The 17,800-nt window shown below is 44.8% G+C and overlaps 1 protein-coding gene across 1 annotated transcript in view; it reads right to left on the reverse strand.

The window, feature by feature from the left end:
* LRIG3 (leucine rich repeats and immunoglobulin like domains 3) overlaps positions 1 to 16,330 on the reverse strand; it is a 55,453-nt gene extending 39,123 nt beyond the window's left edge. The window contains exons 1-3 of the mRNA XM_028746073.2: positions 15,858 to 16,330; positions 5,733 to 5,804; positions 5,326 to 5,400 (exon numbers count right to left, since the gene is read on the reverse strand). Coding sequence (XP_028601906.2) covers positions 5,326 to 5,400; positions 5,733 to 5,804; positions 15,858 to 16,162 — 452 coding nt within the window. The 5' untranslated portion in view covers positions 16,163 to 16,330. The remainder of the gene's footprint in view (positions 1 to 5,325; positions 5,401 to 5,732; positions 5,805 to 15,857) is intronic.
* Between the last annotated feature and the right edge of the window lie 1,470 nt (positions 16,331 to 17,800).

Raw genomic sequence — 17,800 nt, forward strand, 5'->3', positions numbered from 1 at the left:
ACTTTTCAGCATTCCCCCCAAAAACTCCCTAAAAGAGGGCACCCGCACTGCCAAATAACTGCACTGATTATCTACCTCAGGGGTCGGCAACCTAAAGCCCATGGGCCGGTAGTGGCCCACAGGGCTCGTCTATCTGGCCCATGATAACCCCTGCCACCCCCTGCTCTTACCAGCGCAGGGACCGACTTCCGCTTTGATGGCGCCTGTGTGCATGCACATGGGCACTCCTCTGACCCGGATGTGTGCTGGAAATAACATGTGTGCACACGTGTGGGAAAGAGAAGCAACCGTGCGCATGCACCATTTCCAGCACACATCCAGGTCAGAGGAGCACCGGAAATAGCGTGTGTGCGCACGCTCTGGCCCATCCTCCAATGGACAGAGCGTAGACCGGCCCATCGTCCAGTAAGCTTGCCGACCCCTGATCTACACAAATGCCCAGCTCTGAGGATATTTTTGCCTAGCAAAGGTCTCTTGTGAATTGGTGGTTGGGCGATCAAGAAGACAACTCACAGAAGAATTCAGTGTGGCCTCCCCTCAAGTAAGTGGGGGGTCGGCTTTGTCATTTGATAAGCAGAAAAGCCATTTGCCATTTTAATTTTTATTTGAAAAATCACCAGCATCTATTTTTGCAGAATCATGGAGTTGGAAAAGAGACCATTTAGTCAAGCCCCCTTCCTCTATCTGCAATGCAGGATGTTTCTCTAGCATCTCTGCCAGATGGCCACCCATCCTCTTCTTAAATATCCATAGCAAAGAAGATCTCAGAAATTCCTGAAGCAGTCTGAGGAAGCCTCAGATTTAGCCAAAATCTGTTCTCCTGCAATTGCCACTCACTGGTTCCAGTTTTGTTCTCTGGAGCAAGAAAGAACAAATCTGTTCCATCTTCTACTATTCAAACACCACTGTCACCTCTCTCTTAAATCTTCCCTTCTCCAGACCCAGCTTTTTCAACAATTCTTCTTAGGATTTAGTTTACATACCCCCATGCCACCCTAGTCCTCTGGACACACTCCTGTTTATGTAGTAGCCAAAAAGAGCACAGATTGACCAATGCAGAATAGAAAGAACCTGCAATCTCAATGATACTGCTTCTGTTAACATACCCTAAGATTGTCTTGTTTTTTTTAAAAAAAAATTCTGGAGCATAAAACATTCGCTCAAAACAGCAGACAATACGTGCCGAGTACAATTCACTGCAGAAATTCCTAGGCACACAAGGTAAAAACTTAAAGCCTCAAACATATACAAGGGTTACTCATCACTGATTCAAAGAGGGACAATGGAACATTTAAGAATCTGAATGGGCGGCAGAAGTATTAGTAGATGCCTTTAGATGACATACAGATAATATTTGCACACTTCCTATGTCATTTGTGCACATGTAAGCACACATACATCACCACTTAGAAACAGATCTGACCCCTATGCAGGAAAAAAAGGCTAGCAGTAACACACACACACACACACACACACACACACACACACACACACACACGAGAAAAAGCTTTTCATAAAAGCTCTCTATAGATCTTCCTTCAACAGAAGTCAGCCTTTGAAAGTGGGGGGGGGAACATTGCCATAATTCAGCCACACTGATTCATAAGATGTCTCTTCCAAAGTGCACAACCTCAAAATCACTTCCAACTTGCTAGATACCAACTTGGGCATGGAAAATTTAAGTTCTGTGGTGGCAGGAATTTCACGGTACAATCCCATACATGTCTACTCAACAGTAAGCACCGTCGATTACAACAATTCTTACTCCCAGGTAAGCAGGTACAGGATCACAGCCTCAGCCATTCTTGCACATTCCAAGCTGTGAGCTCTGAGAGAATCAGCTTCATCCTGGCAGGCCACAGGGTCGATTCTGCTATGCAGGGGTTTTTGTGTGCCTGTGTGTGGCGGGGAACAGTTAGCTTGCAGAATGTAGAGCGAACATCCCTGATTACATACTCAACCGCCACCTGATCCCTGTCCTTTGCCTTTATTTTATTTTGTGCTCATCCCAAAGTTGGGCCCATGCTGTGCTGACCTAAAGGTGGCTTTCATGTCAAAGCAGCCATAATAAATTGCTACTATTTCTAATTCCAGTCATTCTCTGCAGAGGTCAGGAGGTGGATGGTACATACACTTGTAACCTCAGCCGAGTTCTGCTGAGCATAATCAGAAGCCTTCGGAGGCCATTCAGAGGCACTGTGTGAGTTTCAAAGGACAATAGTAACAAGACACCTCTTCTCAAGCAGCCCAACTGTGCCGCATAACAATTCCACATCTTTTCAGGAAGCACCTTAAAAGAAATGTGTACTTTTATTTTATTTATAAGGGGGGGGGGGGAACCATACACACAACCAAAATCAAATAAAGATCTTTATATTTGGCCGGCTGGCCAAACTAACATAAACTCACAAGTTCAAGATTGTGAGGCTTGACTTTTGAAGTCTTTTCACAGCCGCAGAGGAATATTTTTAGGTTTTCCTGAGCTGCAGTTACAGTTCCTTGGAATGTAAAAAGTAGAGGACACAATAGAAAGCCGTGGTGGCTGGTGCTGATTGAGACATGGTAGGGTGGAAAACAGGGAAACCAACAATGGATGGAGCCAGAACAAATGAAAGGCAGAAGCAGGCAATTCAGGTTTTGTCCCTCATCTTCCTCCTTGTGGTGTTCTGTTGCAAGGGCATCTCTGAGAAGGAAGCCGATAGGTAATGCTATTCACTGGATTGGTCATAAATAATGAGGTAAATATCTGAGACCTTGCTAAAGGCAGATTGAGGTTGGTGGGGCAATGTCCCATTTGCACTAATGGAGTAGCTTCCACTAGCAGAGAAAAATATAGTAGTACCTCAGGTTACAGACTCTGCTAACCCAGAAATAGTACCTCGGGTTAAGAACTTTGCTTCAGGATGAGAAGAGAAATCGCACGTCGGCGGCGTCGGCATGGCAGCAGTGGGAGGCCCCATTAGCTAAAATGGTACCTCAGGTTAAGAACAGTTTCAGCTTAAGAATGGACCTCCAGAACAAATTAAGTTCTTAACCCGAAGTACCACTGTAATAATACTAATACTACTACTAAAGGTAAAGGGATCCCTGACCATTAGGTCCAGTCGCGGACGACTCTGGGTGCGACGCCCATCTCGCTTTATTGGCCGAGGGAGCCGGCATACAGCTTCCGGGTCATGTGGCCAGCATGACTAAGCCGCTTCTGGCGAACCAGAGCAGTGCATGGAAACGCCATATACCTTCCCACTGGAGTGGTACCTATTTATCTACTTGCACTTTGACGTACTTTCAAACTTCTAAGTTGGCAGGAGCAGGGGCCAAGCAACGGGAGTCACCCCGTCACGGGGATTCAAACCGCCGACCACCCATCTGACTGTGTTGCCCCAGCCACTCTGGATGGCTTCCAACAAATCAAAACATCAAACATTAAAAACTTCCCTATACAGAGCTGTCTTCAGATGTCTTCTATAAGTTGTATAGTTATCTATCTCCTTGACATCTGATGGGAGGGCGTTCCGCAGGGCGGCGCCACTACTGAGAACGCTCTCTGCCTGGTTCCCTGTAACCTTACTTCTCACAATGAGGGGAACTGCCAGAAAGCCCTAGGACCTCAGTGTCCAGGCAGAACAATGGGGTTGGGAAACACTCTTTCAGGGATACAGAAGATCTAGCCTTGTTCTTCCGAGCCCATGCAATAAGATTTCATGGTATGGCAATTTGTAAGTCGTTCATTCACAAGGAAGCTTTTTTTACATAAAAAAAATGATTCTGTGCATGAAAATGGTACTGTAAAGACACTACATGAGGACCTTAACACAGTCAAAAATAAACGAGTGAATTGATCTTAAAAATCTTGATTAACTTGCACAACATTGCACAACAGTATTCCTGCATTGCAGGGGGTTGGACTAGATGGTCCTCAAGGTCCCTTCCAACTCTACAATTCTGTGATTCTATGAAACATCTCAGGCTGAACAATAGGGGTGGAGACCTTAGAAACCGAACTTTTACGCCTCAAGTTGATATTTCACCTATGGAATTCTATAGTAATAGGCTGCTGTTAATTTTATGGAGCAGCTCTCCACTTCTTCTTCTTTCCCCCCATAAACCATCTGCCTTTCCTTTTCAGTTCTCTCCTCCACCCAGCCTAATCTATAAGAAAGCCACACCAATATCAAATGTCATTCAGCTTTCTCAAATAGGAGCAGAGCAGACACAGCGGCTGCAACCAGCTGACTTAGCTGACCTAGGCTCAGAGTAAAAACAGCAGGATAATAAGTCACCAGATGTAAGCAATTGAATACTGATCACTTTCATTAACTGAACGGCTTCCCAAAATTTACCATATTATTTTAACCCTTTAGCGTCCTCTACCAACAGACAACGTGCAACTCGTACTTAAGTGCAGATTTTCACTGTTAGAAAAAAACGAGACAACCGTGAAGCAATCGAATGGCACTTCCAAATCACACAGAGAGCAACATTTTTTACTGACTAAGGATCAGAAAACTTAGACTGAGAAGTTCTTACAAACATTCCATTTCACAGGAGCAAAAAGTTATGAGTTGGAAAGCTGCCAAATTCTTGAGAAAAAGGAAATTATTGTGATCAATATTCAGAACTGGATGTTCAATTCTGCTTTTCTTAATTTCTAGCTAAATATACAGACCTAGAATTTTCAAAACAAAAATATGGATCATTAGAAAAAGGTAAAAGTCTTGACAAAGAGGTGCTCTGTTCAAACACTCAATTCAACTGGTGGGAGTTCAGCCTTTTTTTAAAAAAAGAAGTGCTTCATTTATGCAGATCCATATGTTCTGTTGGACTGAAGTCTGCATGTTTCCCATAATCTCTATCTATTACATATTTTTGGAAGAAGCCGCTCTACGAAAGCCAGCAACCAACTTCAGGAAAGCAGCAGCATAGGAAGCTAACTTACACAAAGTCAGAATGTTGACTCCCAGTCACAGACTATACAAGTCTAGGCCTGGCTTGCAGACAATGCTAAACCATAGTTTAGCTCTACATGCACAAATTAGAATGAGCCCAAGCACACCCAACCCTCCCCTCTCCTCCCACGCACCTAGAAGGACTTCTGCAGTATGGAGTTTCACTTGTTATGAATCCTAGAAAGTGAAATTAAGCTGTACTGAAGTGCTTCTCCTAGTGGTCCAGAAAGTAGAGGGAAGTGTGCATATTCAAGGTTTCATTCACTCGAGCTCATTCTATCTTGTCTGCATAGGGTTAAATCATGGTTAAACATTATGTGTCAATATGGCCACTGTTCTCAAATATGAATAAAAATATTTTTTTAAATCGACTTACAGAGTCAGGAGAGTGAGGTTTGCCGAAACAGGTCCCAAATTTGGTATGGCTTCAAATTCATTACTGTTTAGTTTTCTGCCAACATTAAAAACAAACAAACACACAAGTCAGCTGACACAGAAACAAGAGCCGATTGGTATTTTCTGATTTCCCCTTGACCATTTTAACCCATCGCACTAATTTAAAGTAGCCCCTCCCCCAAAGGGAAGTGGGGACAACCTATAGCAACACTGACTTACATAGATACCCTCTGAAACGCCCCCCCCCCACTAAGTTATAGCTTCATTTCACATTGTATAATTTTGTGCCCATGCATCACTATGAATACCACCACTCAAAATCATTTAAAGGAATGTATCTTACATCATGCATATTATAGTCAAACAGAAGAACATGCAGCCACTTACATTTCTCGTAGTTTACCAAGGTGACTCAAGGAACTAGGCTTGATTGAAGACAATTTATTGTGGCTCAGATCTCTACAAGGATAAAAGAAGAGGAAAAGCTCTTGTATCAACTTTCACCAATATCAGGTAGATTTCAAAGAGAACAGGCAAGTAGCTTGCACAGAAGGAAACTGGATCATATATTGAAATATAACACATAAAATGCACACTGGTTTTGTTGTGCCTCTCCCCTCCATCTACAGATAACCACGTTGTTGTTCTTCTAAGGCAGGTGTGAGGAACTTGTGGCTCTCCCTATGCTGTTGGACTGCAACTCCCATCATCCCTTACCAGTGCCTTTTCATTCTCCACCATCTGATGCAGGGGGGAGGAACTGGCGACTTGCCCAAAGTTTCAGGACTACAAGTCCCATCATCCACAATCACTGGCCATCCTGGCTGGCTGACTGGGGAGTGTTGAAGGCCCACAGGAAGATACTTTTGCATCCGCTTAAGTTGGTTCAATTAATTGCCAATAAAACACCGTCACAGTTCTACATCTCCTATTCAGTATATGAGCCAAACTCACTCCCCCCACCATAGAAGTCTAGGGGGCCAAAGACTGTTGTTACAGTCTAGCGACATCTGGCAAATCCAACATAAAGCTGTTGCTCAATTTATGGCTTTCACCTGGTAAGTCTAAACTTGCAAAGTCTAGGTATATTGACGGCTGGGTGGTACGGAAACCTCTCCTCTCCTGTGTTCACGTGTCTTTGCACCATTAATTCTCACACATAAAAATGTTAATGCGAGCCATATGTGAGTAGTGGAAAACAGGCCTGGATAAACACTCCAGCCTCAAGGCATCGACATTTCGAATGCAAAGCTGAACAAAACAGCCCCATCTGCCACAGATGTGCCTATCCTGCAGCATCCTAAGCCCGCTTCCTCATGTGCATCAGCCATAATGGATGGAGGCATAAGTCCTTCCAGGGCACCCTTGACGGAACTGAAGAGATGTAGGCCAACTAATTCAACAAGACTGAAACGGTGATCTGAATTAAGCTCACTTTAACACAGAGAAAGGCCTTTCTCCTGCCTTTGCGCCTCAGCTGGAATATTTGGCCTTGGCTCACAGGGATTAGAAGAACTATGCAAAGCCACAGCCAAAATGCTATGAAGTCATGGCTGTTAAAAGTCTAATACATTACTGTTCATCCTGCATTAGACAAGAATCAGCAATTATTTCAACAAAGAGCTTTCAAAATCCTACTGCAAAAAAGTGCTGTTTCCAACAACCTGCCTTTCTTCAGTTCACCTAAAAAGTAAGAAAGCAGGATGGGGGGGGGGGGAGGAGAGACACCCTATGAAAATTTATTTAAAACATGCTTGTTTGCCTTAGGACCTACCAGACAGTATCAGACATGAGTGGATTTGTTCTGCTGTAGTTATAACATTGGGGCGAGGAAAGGGGGGGGGGGGGAGAGAAAAATCTGGCAGAGCCTTTAAACTATAAAAATCCTGCAATTACAACCACTGCTGTGCCTGATCACCAAACTGGAGCCAGACACTTTCACTCAGAGCTCAAGCTCACCATCCATCTGGAGTCCATCAAGGCAACCATAAGCATAACAACTTGCGTTATGTTTCAGACTAAATTTGTGTTTTCTGACACTGCCGATATCCACAGATTTTCCATGCACTGTGCTGCTTTAAAGGGGGGGGGGAGGGAGATGCAAATATCCCTCCAAAGCCCTTAAGGTTTTCTTGGAAAATTATGACTCCCATCCCAAAAAAATTACAACGTGCCTTTATTGCTCAACAGCTCAAATCAAACAATTACCGGCACTTTAATAGGTCTTCTATTTATAGCATATTTTTTACACTATCTAGAATCATCAAGGAGAAGATGACTCTTTTGAAGAGATGAGCATTCCTGCAAAACTGCTAGAAACAGGATGGGAGCTAAAATAAAGATATAATCCTTTCTTAAATCAGCTTCTCCCCTGATGTAATAGGTTTTTAAGTGTGCACATTTGTCTTTTCAAAAGGGCAGGAGCAGCAAATACAATTCCTTAAACCCGTAGAAAAATAATGTGAACAGACCTCCTCCTTATAATTTAGGAGCAGAAGCTGGAATCACAAAAGTGGTGGAAACACATTTTCCACTCCCAATTGCCTCCTCCCTCTTTGCCCTTCCCTTAAACCACAGTACATGGAAAGAAAAATCTCTACAGTGGTTTAAGCTTACTAGTAGCACTTTGAAACTTATAAGGCGGCTAGATTCAGGCATTTCAAGTGCAAGCTTCACTTTTGAAAGCAGAGCACATTTTAAAATGCCATGCTGTTGGTACCAACTCAAAAGTGCAGCTTCCACACTCTTCTCACCATAGAAGACACATAGTGGACTGCTGGCTTGGAAGCTTTTTTCTGCAAAGGAAGACATTCTTGAGGGAGAAGCTTCTGAACACGAAACTTCTGGTGCAGTTTTGCTTTTAAACAGAATTCCCCAATGCACTCTCTGTGACAAATTATGAGAACCAAGTGTGTATAACATAAACTTAAAGGACATTTTAACAACCCTCTGCTAAAAGATAGCTGTAGATACTTGCTGTTTTAGTGTATAAATGCAGAATTTAAACTCATCAGTTAACATTCTTTTCAGTTCACAAATGAACAGAAATAAATATTTATCTAGAGTCGACACCTGAGTCTGATTGAGGGAGGGATTGACATTTTGCGGGGAGGTACATCAGATAAACAGAAGGGTGTTGTATGTTTTCCATCTCCCTTCTCTACTGCATTAGCAAGGAGGAGAGCATTTCCTTCCAGTTTCAACTAACTATGGTTTGTTGGTATGTGGGGGATCTGGTTAGTCTTCAAACTATGGTTTAGTGTAACAAGTCATGATCAGAAGAACCAAGGTTTGAACTCTGCTTATTTACCAAAACTGTGGTTAAGGCAAACCACAGTTAATCACAGTTTCAGAAATATTGATAAACTTTGGTTAGTTAAAGCAAAGGCACTTTTTAAGAGATAGTTTATAGGAGGAGGGAAAGTCAGAAACCAGGACAATCAACATATGCCTAAGGCACCGAAGTATTCCACGATTTCAACTTTTAACAATCCTTGGTTTGCAGAATGGTACTAAGCTGTACTAAATAAGGTCTTCCAAGCCTGTGTTTCTGTGTTTGTCCAAGGAATTGCTCACCATGAAGGATGGTGTTATCAGCAATAAGATTCACAAATAATCTCAGCAAAGTGAAGCGGTGAAGAAACAGCTCTTTGGACGTTTTATAAATGTGTATGTTAGGGATCAGTGCCATGTGTGCCATTTAGGTGCAATCAATATGGTCTTTCTTGGAAATGCCTGAAACTTAATTCAAAATTTTAAAATGCAAATCCAGCAGCAGCTTCTTAATCAATTCCCATTGGGGCCTTTATAGCTGCTAATTCAGCAAAAAGAAGGAAAGCTAAAAAACAAAGAGGCAGGCTGTAGCTGTTTTAAGACACAGATCCAAAGTGACTCATAAATCAGCATGCTATGTTCAGATTTTAGTCTGGAAAATGCTGAAGAACAGCTGTGAAAACTATCCAAACTTTTTTCCTCTGGCAATTCTGGTAAGAACTGGAAGGTTTAGAAAATGTAAATACCAAGATGTAATACAAACATTAGCAGAAACCATCCTTTAGATTTCCCCCTGTCTCAGTGACAGCTTCAACATTCCTAGACAAACCCTGGTAAAATAATCTAGAATTCCAAAGAGAACTGAAAAAACAGCAAAGATGTATGGCGACTACTCAGAGTCTCTCTTCCTCTCCCATCCTGGCTGCTAAACTTTAAACCTAACAAAAGCGAAGTTCTTAAACTGTAGAGTGTTTCTCCTGAGCGACTAGCCTCCTGCCCTGAAAGCAGAGGCAAACCGTAAAGAAAATTTGTTGATAAACTATTACAAACACTCACTAGCTCTGAACAGTCTTGGTTTTATTTAAGTCTGTGAATACCTCTTCAGTGAAAGGCTGTAGTAAAAAAACTGTGTTAAAATTGGCCACTTTCCCTCACTCGGAGACTTTTGCTATGTCAACTGCAATTACAAGAGTAACCACAACTCAGACAACACGTACAGATAATACAGTTTTGGTCCTCCATCAGTCAGTTCAGAAAACAGGTCTGGGATTCGCAGTTGCATCATTTGTTCCAACCCACCACCCAAAATCACATCCAGCAAGAAATCTGAATGTAGGGGAGGGGTAGGCTTTTCACTCAGATGGCTACCAGTGTTTAAGATAGCAAGAAAAGCCTGCTGGATAGCCCATCTAGTCCATAATCCTATTCTCATGCAGACAACCAGGTGTCTGTAAGCAGCATTTGTGCACAAGAGGACTCTCTCCTCAGAAATGGGTGGTTGCCTTGAGTGGGAAGAACTAAAGGGGCACATGTGATAGGGGAAAGCTCTGGTCAAGCGAGAAGTAATCAGCATCTCTCTGCAGCACGGATGAAGCACTTCTAGCCCTCCAGATGTTGTTGGGGCTCCTATCAGCCCCAGCCAGCATAACCAATGTCAAGGACAATGAGAGGTTTACTCACAAACTCATAGAATGTAGTGTTGAAAGTGATCCTGAGGATCATCTAGTCCAACCCTCTACAATGCAGTTGTGCCATACACGGATCAAACCTGCAACCTCAGCATTCTCAGCTCCACACTCTCACCAGTTGAGCTATACTCAAGCAACATCTGGAGGATCCTCACCTCTGCTCTACAGAAGGACCTAAAATTCACTTCAAAAATTTGCACTGCTTAGGGCAGGCATCCCCAAACTCGGCCCTCCAGCTGTTTTGGGACTACAATTCCCATCATCCCTGACCACCGGTCCTGTTAGCTAGGGATGATGGGTGTTGTAGTCCCAAAACAGCTGGAGGGCCAAGTTTGGGGATGCCTGGCTTAGGGTAACTAAGTCTATGAAAAATCTTACTGGAGTTAGCCTGCAATCCCCCCACCCTTGAAATAAATTCTAGTAGACTACACTAAGCTTACTTCTGAGTAGACATGTATGGGGTTGCACTCTTAGCATGCTATTTCGATCATTTTTACATACAGCCTAATCCTAAACATGTTTGCTCAAAAGTAGGCTGCATTCTGAGAAAGGAAGCATAGGATTGCTCTCTTGAAGTCCACACCCCAGGACTGCATTCCTTACACATTTGGGAGTAAACACTACTGAACTCCGTGTGGTTTGCTCCCAAGTGTGAAAAGGAATGCAGTCTTGGGCTGAAATGCTAAGCACTCTGGAGAACACATTCCTCTGAACGGTTTACTCAGAAGCAACCCCACTGTGGAACTTACCTCCCAGTAGATGTGTTTAGAATTACAGACTTTCTGGAAAGTAAGATCCTCTGAAATCAATAGGAACTCTTCCCTGGGAAATATATTGGTGAGGTGCCAGAGATTTAAGATTTTTGAAGCAAGTAGTTTTGGTTATATAATCAACATGAACTCCCATCACGAATATTTCGGCAAACATGTTTGCAGCCTCATATTATTCACAGACAAAACTATCTGGGACAACAGTGATCTATGCTAACAACAACAAACTATTTTGTTTCCTTATTGCCTCTTAACTGCCTAGAGTTCTTTAGCGGTCTCAGTTCTGCTGCATAAGAACAACAGGAGGCAAGAGAAGAAGGCCACATGTCTGCCTGCATGCTTTTTAAGGGGGGTGGAAAAGCAAGTAATGAACAGGAACTTCTAAAGGCATTTAACTCAAACAAAAGAAACATTTGCACAAAACCTAGCGGACCACATGGTCTGGTGACACCTACAAAGATGGTAACCCTGTGAGTTTAAGAACAAGTGACACAGCTGCCCAATGAGTGATCACAGCAGGGTTCCTTACAAAAGGCCAAGTGCTTATTTATACAAGTGGAGCCCATTTTTCACACTTCTTTTAAAGGAATGCGAATGTACATATGGACAATTTACGTCTCCAGGGGAAATCCAATTAGAAAGCTTCCACTGTGCTAACTGAAACAACAAAAGATCTGTTTGTTTTAGTGGCCACTAAATTAACTGGCACAGAGATATCTTGCTATTATTTCTGTTGACCCAATATCCGTCTTAGAAAACAACCCTTTAAAATCAGTTTTAATTCCTAATTAGCATTTTTTCTATAAATTACTTGCTAGGATTTCCTGTGGTACCACTTGTTTGTTAGATCGTTACTATTGCACCTTTAACCAGGAAAACTACCATCATATTTGATAAACTTTTGTTGAAAAGTTTACAGGATTTTTTTTTGTTTAAAATCAAATCTACAAATAAAAATTGTGACAAACGTTTCTTGTCAAACAATAGCTTGGCCTTTAGATTCTTCAACTATTTGTGGCTCTGATCGTATGCACAACGTAAAGGTAAAGGTACCCCTGACCATTAGGTCCAGTCGCGGACGACTCTGGGGTTGTGGTGCTCGTCTCGCTCTATAGGCCGAGGGAGCCGCTGTTTGTCTGCAGACAGCTTCTGGGTCATGTAGCCAGCATGACTAAGCCACTTCTGGCGAACCAGAGCAGCACACGGAAACGCCATTTACCTTCCCGCCAGAGCGGTACCTATTTATCCTACTTGCATTTTGACGTGCTTTCAAACTGCTAGGTGGGCAGGAGCTGGGACCGAACAACGGGAGCTCACCCCATTGTGGGGATTCGAACCACCAACCTTCTGATCGGCAAGCCCTAGGCTCTGTGGTTCCCAACTTACTTGGGAGTAAATGCCATTGAACTCAATGGAGCTTACTTTTGAGTAGGGACTGTTCTGTAAATGTTCCACAGAGTCAAACCCAGGTGTTATGAATACAGCAGTCACTTTTTCTCAGTAAGGAAGACCTCCAGAGGAGGCAATTGAACAGAATTAGCCAGAACTAATTCAAAGACTTCCTGTTTACTTTAAAGTTCTTATCTGCACTTGCTTCTGAAGTGCAACAGAAAATTAATAAACCAATTGAGATGTGATTGAAATGACAAGAGGTTAAGCTCAATCACACTATTCCAAAGTTTTTCACCTACTTTCTGACTTTAGAAAATTTCCAAGTCTTTGTGGAGGAATCAGTATGGATACTAGATATTAAAATACCAGCTCAATCCTGTCCAGCTCTCATGCTTGTGTTGATGAGTTAATTTAACAGCCAGTGGAATCAGTAACTTAGCATAAGAGACTGAAACTCACAGCACAATGAATGAATGCTTGTCAAGTTACAACTACTTTACTGTGTCAATAAATCATCACGTGAACAAAAGCACAAGAGACCACAACTTTTCTAAAACTGCTCTCAGCTTGGAGGAATGTTGCTCAGGGACCGTACTGGGTCCCATGTTTGCTTAAACAAGTATCAGCCAGAGCAGTTCTCAAAAATCCACGTTTTTTATATAGCCAACATTTGGAGAAAAAGCAAGTGGAGTTGGAATGTAGGATACCAGAAACCCTTGTTTTAAAGCAACATATTTGACTCTCTGCTAATTAAATGTATATTAGAGTCTCCCTATTCATCCCCTTGCCTATTAACACAATGGCATTTCAATACATATTTGCACTGCTTTTAATTCTCTATGGAATCCTGTATTGTTTCCAAGCCATATTTCAGCATCATTCTCCCAATAACAGAGACTCCCAGGGCAATGGTTTCTGCACATGAACTAAAGATGTTACCAACTGTAGATCAGCATCCTCCTTGTGTAAAAAGAAACTCTGTTTGGATGCTTCCTAGTGAACATAGCAATTTTCATTATGCATTAGACTCATCATACATTAAGTTATATGTACATGATATAATAATGCAAATTTCCACATGAAAGTGCCACCCGTTTCTTTGACTTTTTAATGTGTCATTATAGGATAATGGCATTGAGGAAATGGAAGGGGGAACAAAATAGCATCGTTTTTCCAAGGAAAGGTACAGATCAATGTTAGAAACTAAAATATGAAAGCTAGGAGCTACATGGCACCTTAAACTTAGGTTATGGGCGCAACAAGGGGATGTCTAGACACACTTTTTTATAACAGGAATGCAAAGCTGAAAATGAATGAACTGCAGCTAAAATATGATGTTCATTTTTCACATCCTTCCCCTACCCACCCACATAATATTCTTTAAGAGGGTCTCTTCTCCAGTCTTCAGAGAGTAGCTGGAAGTGGGGAGGCAGAAAAAGGTCCTCCTTTCCTTCCACTTCACAGTTTTAATCTGAAATCTTAGGCGCAATACTGCGCCCAGAGCTTAGAAACTGCTCACACTGATGAAATTCCCTGTCACAAAGTGTGCCTAGAACAATGGGAGTTTCAGACACAATAGGCCTGGGATGTCACCCTTGCCCACTACACTCCTATATGCTGTCCATTCTAGACTGAAATCCACTTTGCCCTACTATCCACATTTACACATCCCTCTGCCTCAGACCCCACCCCCCACTTAGAAGTTTCAAGTTGATCACTTGCGCCAGTCAAGACTGACATCTGGAGCTGGTACCCTTAGGCAAGGCCCCAGCATCTCAAGGCCCCAGCACCTGCCAACAGGAGAGGTTTGGACCAGTCTCAAGAAGATGAGGTTCCACCCTCTTTGAAGCAATCTTCACCTCCTCCTCCTCTTCACAGGAGGCAGAAACCAAAGCAAGTGGGAGGTGCAAGTGGCAGCCACTTTCTCCTTCTCTCTCCCTCTTCCCCACACACATCCTTTCCCTCTGCACAGCAATGGGAACAGAACCCAGCCCTGCTTCCAGAGGGAGCACCTAGGCAAGGGGCCGGCCTGTTCAATGCCACCCTGGCTGCTCCTTCACCCATCCAAGCCCTCCCCTCAGGACCACAACCTTCAAAGGAGCATTAGGCAACTTTGTGAAGGCAACCAGCAAATTACTAGTTATGGCAACCGTGCGCTACCTCCAGGAACAAAGGCAGCGGCAGCAACAGAAGAGAGCTATTGCTTTCCTGCCATGCTTACGGGTCTCCCAGAGGGAGCTGATTGACCACCGCAGGGAACAGAAGGCTGGAATACATAGGCCTTGGCTCTGAAGTTCTTACAGTGGGTTGGAGTTGCTCCCACCAGGGCCCAACTCCACATGCTGGCCCAAGAGAAGCAGTGGTGTCACCTATGAGCTCCCCATGTGTAGTGCTTGGAGGCACTCACTCTAGGAAGGCCCAGCAGATTGCACCCATACCTCCTTATTGCGTGTGAGAGAGATGGTAGGGCAGGGCCTCTGCCTTATCTCTCACCTGCTCACTTTCTAGCTGGCCTCTGGGCAACGCAACAGGCTGAGATTGAGCGCAACAGCCCCAGTTCCACGTCCCAGAGAGAAACAAAGCGAGGGGATTGTGTTGAGGGGGTGGGATTCCTCCAAAGGAGAGGTGGCTCTCCATTATGTTGGTGGGACTCCCAACTCCCATTGGCTCCAGCCAGCGTGGTCTATGGTCGGCGTTGAAGCACTGGTTTTCCACCTCTGCTTTGAAGCCATCCCTGTCACCTGACAGCTCACCCGCTGTGGAGCCAGGAACTTCGCTTGGATGCCCTGCCATTTGGGTGGGTTCATCTTTCCCCCCCCCCTCCCCTAGTGCAAAGCACAGACAGTGTGTGGAAGCCACTAACCTCTGGGAATCAGCCTGCTAAGAGGATGGGGAACACAAGGAGGGCCACTCAAAACATGCCACTGCCCCTACGTGCAGCTCAGGGGTGCAGCATCTGCCTTGCCCACCACAGGGTCCTGGGTTCAAACAACCAAGTTTTATTGGCAGACAGAGAAAACAGGAATATATGGATTGAAACGTAGAATTGGCATCTGTTCACAGGAGGAGATGCTTCGAGATAAAACTATACAGGCCTAATAAGGTGAAAAAGCACCACTCAAGTCTAAGTCCTGGGTTCTCCAAGAGGCCCAATCGCGCAGACAACACCGAACTAGATGGGACTCTGCAAAAGGTTCGTCCCTTCCACGCACACTCCAGCCTATTTTAAACTTATTAAGCGGTGCAGAAATCAAATGAGAACAGGAATGAGAGCACGCGAAAGAATAAATCAAAGCCATTCGCTCCTGGGACGCGGGGAGCCCGGAGCGCCCCCTAGCGCCCCCAAACCCGGCAGGAGCGAAGCCCGCTCGCCCGCTCTCGCTACTCACAGCTGCACGACCCAGTCCGGGAGAGGCTCGGGCACTCGGCTCAGCTTCAGGCGGCTGCAGTCCAGCAGTTCCCCCCGGCAGCGGCACGGCAGCGCCGGGCACCCTTCGGCCAGCGCCAAGGAGGGGGAGAAGGCGGCGACCAGGCAGCAGCAGCACAGGAGCAGCGGCGGCAGCGCGGCGCCCATGGCCGGAGCTCCCTTGGCGCGCGTCGGCGCGGCGCGCTTTCCGACGGGGCGGCCGGGCGCGCTCGGGGGGCGCGGAGCGTGTTCCGTTTTGGGGGCGCTGGGCCGGAGGCTCCCTTTCATGGCCGCCTGCCCCCGCTAGACCCGCGGGCGAGGCTCCGCCGCTGCACAGCCAACTCCAGACGCCTCGCCAAACTTTCCGCCGCCGCCGCTGCCTCCTCGTCGCGGCAGCGCCTGCCTGGGCCCGCCCCCTGCCATGTGATGACAACAAGGCGGAGGGCGGGCGCTCGGGAAGAGATGCTCGACGGCAGAGGCAAAGCAGCCGGCCTCGCCGACGGAGCTGCACCGCCGCGCAGCCGAGGCCAGCAGCCCCGCTGTTGGAGGGACGGGGGGCCAAGACCTCCAGGAAGCGCTCCTGGCTTCCCCCTCTTTTCTACCCGCCTTCGAGGCTTTCTACCAAGACCCGTCTGCAGGAAAGAAACGCGCACAATTTCAAGAAGTCTCCCAGTCCGCAAACACCTCTCTCTCAACACAGGAGCCAGCTAGCAATGCCCAAGCCGGTGCCAATCTGCTAGGAACTCACCACGAACGTCCCCCTTGTTCTCTTAACATGGCATTGGCACCCATCCGGCTGGAAAAAAAGAAAAGCCCTGCAACAACGGATTTACTTATAAGCTAAACAAGCTATAGTTTAGGGCCCCACTCTCTTGCCCTCCCAGAAAAAATTTAAAGGAAAAAAACCCTGTATGTACATTTCCAAAATATAAGATAAAAAACAAATAGAATAAAACCTAGATAACAGCAACAGTGTTTTGGGTTGTGTAGGCTCCTATGATGTAAGTAATGGGCCCCGCCTGCTAGCCTGCTCCCTAAAATATCACTGGTTTGCTCCTTTCTATATATAGGGCGCCTACATTCTGCATGGACTGGTTGCATGGCAGCATGTGCAAATGGCTTTAGATACCTATTAGGTCCATAAATTACCATATAGCATATATTCAACACGAAACGGTGACAATTTGTTGTTGACAAAGGACAGCTGGACATATAAAGGGCCCCATTACCTTCAGTAGCTTAGGACCTCATCAAACCTAAATCTGGCCCTGGGTGCCATCAATAACTGGGAAGACAGAAAGTCTTAACCTGTGTTTTGTTTGCACACACGTTAAAAATGGGTGTATGTGGACAGTGTGAGATAGATATAGATATATATCACTGTTGTAAATAAAAAGATGATGAAGAAGACAAAAGACAGGACTTTACTCACTCTTTGAAGACTTAGGAACAAAGTTTCATGGGCATCTACTGCAATTTTTGGGGGGAGGGGTTTGAAGTAAATTTTTCCAAACAAAATGATTCCTCTCACCAGCCCAATCCTGTTACACCCTACGGCCTCCTTACCAGGTCACCCTTTTAGCTGTGAGCAGGCAGTGGTGCCACTATTGAACAGGAGCTCCCACTCACCGCCATTTTAATTTGCCCAAATTGCAATGCTCCAGCTCATAGATCTGTGAAATACTGTGTTTACTGTACGTAAACCCTGCTGAACTCAATTTGGTTTACTTCTGAGTAAAATATAGATTAGGATTGTACTGTTAGAGGGACATATACACCCATTTTTTGTCATGCATATGAACAGTAAACAGTCTATAGAATGCTTTCCCCAGCAAGGCCTGCCTGGCACCTACATTAACATCTTCTTGGTACCAGTTTAGACTTCCTTTATTCCCAGGTATTGATGGCACCTGTTGGGTTTTAGAA

The sequence above is a fragment of the Podarcis muralis genome, chromosome 10 (assembly GCF_964188315.1).
Source record: "Podarcis muralis chromosome 10, rPodMur119.hap1.1, whole genome shotgun sequence".
Classification (NCBI taxonomy): Eukaryota; Metazoa; Chordata; class Lepidosauria; order Squamata; family Lacertidae; genus Podarcis; species Podarcis muralis.